Source organism: Penaeus japonicus, unplaced genomic scaffold (genome assembly GCF_977035675.1).
Source record: "Penaeus japonicus unplaced genomic scaffold, GWHDUDI00000001_assembly GWHDUDI00000026, whole genome shotgun sequence".
NCBI classification, from domain to species: Eukaryota; Metazoa; Arthropoda; class Malacostraca; order Decapoda; family Penaeidae; genus Penaeus; species Penaeus japonicus.
In genome coordinates this window covers 28,107,848-28,117,847 of record NW_028234428.1, presented here as the reverse complement: position 1 = coordinate 28,117,847, position 10,000 = coordinate 28,107,848, and the positions used below count along the sequence as shown (strand labels likewise).

Below are 10,000 nucleotides of genomic sequence, written 5' to 3'. Positions count from 1 at the left end.
TCCCTCCTCCTACTCCTCTTCCTCCTCCTTTCTTCCTCCTCCACCTCCTCCCCTTCCTCCCCTTCTCATCCGTCCGTCTCTCACACCCAGCGTAACAATTTACATAATGGTAAACATGCCATATACGGTGTGTCCTCTGACCTCTCTCTTTCCTTTTTTCTTTTTCTTCTTTTTCTTCTTAATATCGGCGAGCATCAATGACTTGGCATCTTCTCCGGGTGTTTGTGGGATTCTGTGACATGGCACATCTGCACAATACGTGTGCTTGCATTCGCTTTAACGATTGCATTGCAACGCTTTTTATTCTTTGTTGCAACGCGCATACATCATCGCATCAAGGTCGTATGGATAGAAATAAATATATATACATATACACATATACACAAAACGAGGTACACAATAAACAGACACAAAAGCAATTATATCCACGCAAGCACAATGAAACGTACGAACAAAGACACGCAGACACGTTTACACAAAAACAACGAAAAGCAAATAAAGACACAAAAATGCCTAAACAAAAACACAACGATACGCACCAACAAAGACACACAAACACAAAACTGAAAGCAAACAAAGATACTCAAAGACTCTCCCTAAAAGTAAACACGGCCACACAAACACACAACTAAAAAACAAACAAAAACATAACTAGAAGCAAACAAAGACACAAACACACAATTGAAACAAACAAAACATAATTGATAGCAAACACACAACTAAAACACGAATAAAAACACAAATAAAAGCAAACACGCCCACACAAACACACCCCGAAAAGCAAACAGCCCACACAAACACGCCCACACACAAGCCCGCCCAACAACCCCATAAAACCAAGCATACTCACCCACATCCTTAACCTCCGCCTCACAAACCACCGCCCTCGCCTCGTCACACCCGCTGGCGCTGAAGAAGTGGAAGCCGCTGTCGTACTGCGAGGTCATCGTGGGCGTGAGAGGGAAGGACTTCTTGAGGATCGTGCAGGATGGAGAGGAGGGCGGGACGGGCGTGCGGCCGCGAGAGGTGGCGTTCCATCCTGTGGGTGGGAGGGGGAAGGGGTTGGAACTGGGGGTGATTGGGTGGCAGGGATTGGTAGGTGGGTGGGTGTGTGGTGAGGGCATGGGTTATGGTGTATTGTTATCTGTGTGGTGTTTTGAGTGTGATGTGTCTTTTTTTTTTCTTGTGGCAAAATATGGGGTACAAAAGGGAACCCGTATTCAAGAAATAATGACTCAAAAATAAAGATATTTATAGACAGCAAGTACATATATCAAAAAAGAAAAGAAAAAAAACAACAAAAAAACAAGAAACAACAACAAAAAAAAATTTAAACTTTAAAACAAAAAACAAAACAAAAAAAGCTTCATTACTCCTTAGAAAATAAACTAAACTAAACAAATAAACACAAAAGGGAAAGAAAAAAAAAACGAACAACACCCGCACACCCACCAGGCCACCAACGGGCGTACTTGAGACTCCCCAGCGTCGTCTCCCACACCCACGTCTTGAGGCCGCCCACGCTGACGTCACCGCCATCCGTATAGAACTCCACGTCGTCTCCCGCCCGCGACAGGAGCTCGGACAAGTAGCTGTGCTCGTCCTGAGAAGAGAGGGAAGGCAGGTGGGGTCAGGTAACCAGGTGAACGCGTAGGTGGCTAGGTCGTCTTGGGTGAACTAGGTGAGCTTAGGTGGCTGTAGACGGTCTTCGTGACCTGGTGGGCTTAAGTGGTCTTCAGTCAGTCAACAGGTAGTCTTCAGTCAGTGACTAGACGGTCTTGGGTGAGATGCTCTCCGGTGACTTGATGGTTTTAGGCGGTCTTCAGTGACTAGGTGGATATAGGTAGCCAGGTCTGAAGTCTGAAGTCTGGAGTCTAGAGTCTAGAGTCTAGAGTCTAGAGTCTAGAGTCTAGAGTCTAGAGTCTAGTCTAGAGTCTAGAGTCTAGAGTCTAGAGTCTAGAGTCTAGAGTCTAGAGTCTAGAGTCTAGAGTCTAGAGTCTTGAGTCTTGAGTCTTGAGTCTTGAGTCTTGAGTCTAGAGTCTAGAGTCTAGAGTCTAGAGTCTAGAGTCTAGAGTCTTGAGTCTTGAGTCTTGAGTCTTGAGTCTTGGGTCTTGGGTCTTGGGTCTTGGGTCTTGGGTCTTGGGTCTTGGGTCTTGGGTCTTGGGTCTTGGGTCTTGGGTCTTGGGTCTTAGGTCTTAAGTCTTAGGTGAGGTTATCTTCAATGACTATATAACCATAGTAGGCTAAAAAGTCTCATGTAATTAGATGGTCTTGCGCAAGTAGGTGGCCTGCTGAGCCTATTGGTCTCATGTGCCGAGGTGATAAGTAGTCTTAGGTGATAAGGTGTTCTTAGGTTACTGGTTGATGTTTAGGTGTCCTAGTTTGCCAACAATCTTATAAAAAAGATGAACGAAGAGGTTCTGAGAAGACTCAGCATACCAGACAATGTAGTGTGATGCGAGACAGTGTGTTTTCCATGTGATTCAGTAAGCTAGTGTCATGAGGATGGAATAACATGGTTTTCATGCTAGGGTGTTCTAGGAAGCGTGGTGAAGAGTGTTCTAGAATAACTAAGTAACCTAGTGTGATCAGGATGTCAAAATACGTTGTGATGGTTGTCTCACATAACTAGAGGATGTATTCTAATTTGTGTGATGAGGAGTGATGTGTTTATATGTATTTTAGAGAGATGATCTTATGTGGTACAATATTCTAGTGTATGTGATAAGCTCTTCTTAAATATTATAGAGTAATGAGGAGTGATGATTCCTATGACTGGGTTTGTCTGAATAATTATTTTGATAATAACAAATTTATAATAATTCTAATAATCATAATCATCGAATAACATCTAATAATTTTCAAGAGTTCAAGTCAACTCTTCCAACAAACTCTAAAAATACAAAAAATTAAAGATGAACCTCCCAATCTATATTTAAGATAAGACTCCGCTATCATAGGCAAAGAAGATACACATATATTTTTTTTATATACACTTTACAGAACGACAGAGTGATCCTTAACCTTGAGCTCAACTTGTTCTAAGAGAGACAAAAGAAAAAAAGAAAAAAACAAAAAAAAAGATAATTCTATTCTGAGAGACATAACTGTTCGCCCTGATCTTGACAGTGAACCTAATCTCAAACGCAATACAAATGGATTAATTCTGAAACAAAAACAAAATCAAAAACAAAAACTCGTTTCCCAGAGACAGATACAAACAGAAAATAGTTTACACAAGCAGAATACGTGTTGATGTTGTCATAAAGTATTGCTTGCGAGTTGAAACATTACGTTCAGTCTTTGAATATATAAGAAATTATATACCAAAATGAACGAAGAAAGAATACCAAACACTGGAATAAAAACAAAGGAAGAATAAAAAGAATATACAGTCTCTGAACCCCTTCTTAAAGTGCAGGGAAGAATATTAACCTCAGAAGAGCAGATGAATAAATATCTTTGAGGTACATTATACATGCATGATATTATTTGAGCTTCTCGCATGCACAGAGACACGAAGATGTTGCAGGGTATGAATGCAGTCAGAGCGAGTGCGGAGAATATGCAAATCATGGTTGAATTTAGTATTGAAAAAAAAAAAAATACAGACTTCATAAAACAGATGTTCTTGTTGATTAAGATGAATAGCAATTGTATATACTTTTTTTTATTTTATTTTTTTTTTATTAATTTGTCTATTCTGTTACTTATTATCTGCATAATGTTTGTGTCTTTGTTTTGTTTCTTTTTTTGTATTATAATTCTCTTGTTTTCTGTTCACTGGTGTTTTTATTGATTTATTTATTTGTTCATTAATTTTTGTCGTCGATTCACGCCTTTACATAAATCTGTTTATATGATTGATTTAATAAGCTTATCATTAACCATTACTTTATCATCAGTATTATTACGAGTTGCTAATTATGTTTTTTTTCCATTCCGTTACTTACATCTGTTACTATTTTTTTTTTATTAGCAACATTAATTCGTTATACATTCATTATAATGTTTATTATTTATTATCTTTTATCTACTATTATTCCACATACATACATACAAGAGAGAAGTTGAGAATCGAGATTCTCGAAAGAAGAAGAAAATATAGAAGAATAGAAGAAAAGATAGTAATAAGCTACCTAAAATGCCTTATTTCGTTCATGTAATCATTAATTCCTGTTTAATCTTATATGTTTTGTAATTTTGCAATGACAACTTTAAACCTTTATCATCATCTTTATCATTTTGTCATAATCAGCATTTGACTATTATCATCCTTATCATTTTTAATCATATCATTATTAGTACTATCATTATTATCATTAATATTATCATCATCATCACCATTACTATCATCTCCATCATTATCATCATCACCATCTTCATTACCATCTATATCATCATAATCATTAACATTATTACGATCATTATCCTAATCAATATCATGACTATCATCACCATTACGTTCAACCTCCACCAACCAACGACTCGAACACACTAACCTGCGACTCGATGCTGACCAACTGTCCCCCTCGATCCTGACAGAGTGTCCTGCCGGCGTTTCTCGGGGCCCTGTAGTTGTCGAGGACGAGGTAACAGGAGTCCTTCCAGCGCTGCCACTCGCGCCCTTGGTCGGCTGAGGGACAACGCGTCGATGGAGCTTGCTTGCATCTGCGGGAGGAAGGAGGAAGGAGGTGAGAGGGGGAGGTGAGAGTGTGGGAGGGTGGGAAGGTGGGGGAGGGGTGGGAGGGTGGGGGAGGGGGGATGAGAGGGTGGGGAGGGATGGAGAAGGGGGATGGGAGGGGGGATGAGAGGGTGGGGAGGGTGGGGGAGGGAGATGGGAAGGAGATGGGAGGGAGGGAGGGAGATGGGAGGAACAAATAAATACACAAAACCATAGAGAAAAAACTAAATCACAAGATAAAAAAAAAAAATAAATAAATAAAAACAACACCAATAAAACAACATAAGACAAGAGAGACGAAAAAAATTAACTAAAAGACATAAAACAAATCACAAAAAAAAAACAAGAACACCAACAAACCAAACTCAAAAACAACAGAGACTCAAACAAAAGACAAACGCTTCTTCTTCCCGCCAACCACGACCGGCCTTCAGGAACAACGTACCTGATGGAGACGACCTTCGTATCGTCAGGACACGAGGCACAGGGCGTGAGGTTGCACTGCCTGATGGTGGAGGCGCCCACGGGACATCCTAACTGCAGGATCTCGGAGCTTCCACGGGTCACAGGAACCATTCCTTGGCCGCCCTCGTACCTGAAGGGAAAAAGGAGGAGCCATGAGGATAGGTGTCTCTGAAGGATCTCTGTTTCATCGTTATTATTATTGTTATTGTCATTGTTATTATTATGTCCTTCTTCTGTTTTGTTTTATTGTTTGAATCGTTGTTATTACTATCCTTAGGGTTATTGATATTTTTTTTATCATTATTGCTATTATCATTATCATAATTATCATCATCATTATCATTATCACTGCTACTGATATCATTACTATAATCATTATGATCATTGTACTTATCATCATATTCATCATCGTCATCATTATTATCATCCTCACCATAATTATTGTCATCAATATCACCACCACCATCATCATTACAATCATCATCATCACCACCACCATCATCATTACAATCATCATTATCATAACATAGCAATAACAATATTGTATCTACCGACTCAGACATCGAATAATAACTGTCGTATGCCTCATCACCCAGAAAATCATTAATTGCCGTGCTAATTAACCGAAAGAACAGGTTAATGCATGGTTAAGATTCACATCCAGGCATCATGCATCAAGGGGAAAAAACAAGTATTGTTCTATTCAAACGCATAACCGCTACTAATTTAATTCGATGTAATTGCCCTTGTAATATCAAAGTTCACTGAATTGATTAAATTGCAACTAATGGTGTTTGAAACGTTGCAACATACAGATAAGAGGGATGTTGCTTTAGAAACAGTTATCAACAACAAATACAAAAATACATTTATAACAAGAACAGGAATAACAATCACGTGAAAAGAATATTTTCGATAATGATAACAGTGATAATGATAATGATGATGATTATAATAACAATAACAATAATAATAATAACAATAATAGTAACAATAATAACAATATTAATTGTTATAACAATGATAATAATAAGAAAATAATAATGATTAGAACAGTGACATTAAAACAATAATAATGTAAACAATACTCATGATAACCATCTATCTATCTATCTCTATCTATCTATTTATCTAACTCTATCTATCTATCTCTATCTATTTATCTATCTTTATCTATCTATCTATCCATCTATCTCTATCTATCTATTCATCTATCTGTCTGTCTATCTATCTATATATACTTATCTATCTATCTATCTACCTATCTATCTATCTATCTATCTATCTATCTATCTATCTATCTATCTATCTATCTATCTATCTATCTATCTATCTATCTATCTATCTATTTATCTATCTATCTATCCATCTAACTATCTATCTATCTATCTATCTATCTATCTATAAAACAGCAGTACAAATATCAACAAAAACGATAATGACAAAAACAACAACAACAACTATAAAAGGATAAGGATGATAAATATTCGGGAAAAGGACAACATGAAATGAATATGAAGAGAACATGAAGAGTCACATTAAGCGATTATATCACTCACGGTCTGCCTTTAACAGTTATTTTGCTCTCTCACTCACTTTCATCATTATTCATTTTCACTCTATTCCAAAGAATGCCATTACACTATCACCCGAATTATTCTTAATCATATTCATATTCTACAATAGATTAAGATAATTCACTTTTAGGCATCATTTTATACACACTCATTCAACAAACATATTCAATATAATCACCACCCCTTCATTTTTACTCTCATTCACAATTTTACACTTCTTTCCTTTATCATTAGGTTCATTTTACTTGGAAATCTTACTATGACGTCACACACTCTATTTTCTCAAACTTCCCGATCAGGAACTAATTAGTAATTGTCAAACAGTTACCCTGAAAGGTCACTTGAAATATGACTTCATGTTTCATCCAAATGACAACTTCTTCATCCAAATGACAATTTCTTCATCCAAATGACAATATCTCCATCCAACTGACAACTCCTTCATCCAACTGACTATCTCTCCATCCGACTGAAAACTTCTCCCTCTAACTGACAACTCCTTCATCCAACTGACAACCTCTCCATCCAACTGACAACCTCATCATCCAACTGACAACCTCATCATCCAACTGACAACCTCATCATCCAACTGACAACCTCATCATCAAACTGACAACCTCATCATCCAACTGACAACCTCTCCATCCAACTTACAACCTCATCATCCAACTGACAACCTCTCCATCCAACTAACAACTCCTTCAACCAACTGACAACCTCCCCATCCAACTGACAACCTCATCATCCAACGGACAACTCCTTCAACCGACAGACGGCTTCTTTAGGCAATTAGATCTGCTATGAATTCCCCTTAAAGAGACAGGGCGTCGCTGACGTGTCCTGACTTCAACTGAACTTTTATTTAGGGCACCGATGCGGACAGGGGGGTCTGGAGACAGCTGTAGGGAGTACGGTGTTGGAAATGTGTGTTTTGCTGTCAATTCTGTGTCTGTGTTTATTTCACATTCTCCGTTTTTTTTTTTCTCTCTCTCTGTTTTGATTTTCTTTCTTTCTTTTTTGTGTCTGTTTATTTTTTCTTTCTTTCTTTCTGTTTCTCTGTTATATTTTCATTCTTTCTCTTTCTCTTTATTTTTGTCTCTGTCTCACCCACTAACTTACTAACTCACTCACTCACTCACTCTCCCCCCCATCCCCCCCTCTCTCTCTCTCCCCCCACCTCTCTCTCACTCTCTTCTCTCTCTCTCCCACCCCCCCTCCCATCTCTCTCTTTTTGTGTGAAAGAAAAACAGAAATGCCTCTACGCACCCTTGCCCCCCCCCCCCTCCCCCCACACTTTATCCTACCACCCAGCTCCCTAATTCCGAAATCTTAAAAGTGAACCCAGAACATTCCAGATCATTCCAACAGACAAGGGCATGATCGACCTTCGGTAAAGGCTCAGGGGCATGATGGCGGAGGTTCACTCAGGTGGTTTCAAGGCCTCACGATTTGCAAGGGTTATTTGGTGTGAGTTTGTTGCAGAGGTATGTTCTATTGCAAGTAATCATCACTGTCTTCCTGATGTCTTCCTCTCTCTCTCTCTCTCTCTCTCCCTATATATATATATATATATCTGTATATCTGTATATATATCTGTATATATATCTGTATATATATATATATATATATATATACATATATACATATATACATATATACATATATACATATATATATGTATATATATATATATATATATATATATATATATATGTATATATTTATATATGTGTCAGTCTCTATCTCTCTTTATATGTATATCTCTATCTGTATCTTTCTCTCTCTCTTTCAATTACGTATTCACTAACTCATGCTCTCTCCTTCTCTTTCTTCCACTCACCCCCCCACCTCTCTCTCTCTCTGCTCCTCCCCCTATCTCTATGCCTCCTTTCCACTCTACCTCTTTTACTCGATTTACAAATATCATTGTTAAAAATCAATTAGGCAAAAAGGGTAATGGATAAAATTTATAGATATACCTAATCTACTCGCGAGTAATGTAATGATAAAATGCAATCCAATAATGACATCACAATAATGTATCAGAACAATTGGTTAAATTGGAAGAATAAACATCATCCAATCCTATGCACAAAGAATCGAACTCTCTCTTACAGACAATAAATCATACCACCGCCTTCCCCTAAGACAAAAAAGCATCTATATTCCAAAATGAAATCGATCCCATTCTATTCCCAGCATTCAAAACAAAAATGAATACATAAAATAAATACAAAAATAGATCAAGAAAATACAAATTTCAGTTCAGTAACCCCGCAGTCCAATACAGTAGTACAGGAAACTAGAAAATACGCGTAATTTCACACAACATAAATAATTCAAAACTCCTTCGCACTTCCGGCTATGGGAGGAGACAACCAAGAGAAAATTATTCTATTTTTTCACTTTATTATTGTTATTATCTTTTGCGTTACAGTTATTATGGTTTTGTTGTTGTCTTTTATCTTTATTCGTATAATGGTAGTTGGTCTTGTTACTGTTGTTATGATCATTATTATCTTCAATATTTTTGTTATTGGTGCCTGTAACAATGTAACGAGCTTTGCCTTGTTATATCATATACCAACTAACACCTTGTTTCATAAATTACCATAATTCCAATGTACCTAAACAGGTATATGTATCATAGCTGAACAACCCAATGTCGAACCAGCCATAACAGAAAACCGCCTCGGCAAATCCCTTCCCTGCTTAGACTCTACATCCACCCTCAGCATATGACATTGTCTTTAGCCTTGTAGAAAAGAGGTCACCTGCTTGTGGCCATTCAGACAGGGTCACTTGTTCACTATAGACAGAACCTCCACTCTCTGTGCTACTAAGCTGCTCCAAGGATAGAACCCTCATCTAGAAGATTCGTCTGGCTTTCGACCCTTCTCTTACACTTTGTTGCAAGCATCGCATCCGTACAGTCAGTCCCAGACTCTGCAAGCAACGTTAACAACTGATTGGCTTGTTGACCGCTCGCGCACCGCTTTCAGTGCTTGCATTTCAGTATTCATTTTATGGTCTTCAGAGAGAGGGATAAAAGAGAGAGAGAGAAAGAAATAAAAAAAAGAGAGAAAGAGAAAAAGAGAGAGAAAGAAAAAGAGAAAAAGAGAGAGAACGAGGGAGAGAGAGAGCTTCAAAGACGTATAAAAAGAACTTCCAATTTTAATATAATCACACAAAACCACTTCCTGATAACAATTAAGATGATAAGACACCGTATAACCACCAATTACAGTAACTGGCATTCATAGTCACGACAAGC

At 37.8% G+C, this 10,000-nt stretch overlaps 1 protein-coding gene across 2 annotated transcripts in view; it reads right to left on the bottom strand.

The window, feature by feature from the left end:
• Positions 1-10,000, bottom strand: part of LOC122253804 (neurotrypsin) — a 119,412-nt gene that overhangs the window by 31,617 nt on the left and 77,795 nt on the right. For both annotated transcript variants that reach the window (XM_043017119.2, XM_043017120.2), the window contains exons 4-7: positions 5,130-5,279; positions 4,503-4,671; positions 1,453-1,603; positions 851-1,039 (exon numbers count right to left, since the gene is read on the bottom strand). In XM_043017119.2, the coding sequence (XP_042873053.2) occupies positions 851-1,039; positions 1,453-1,603; positions 4,503-4,671; positions 5,130-5,279 (659 nt within the window). The remainder of the gene's footprint in view (positions 1-850; positions 1,040-1,452; positions 1,604-4,502; positions 4,672-5,129; positions 5,280-10,000) is intronic.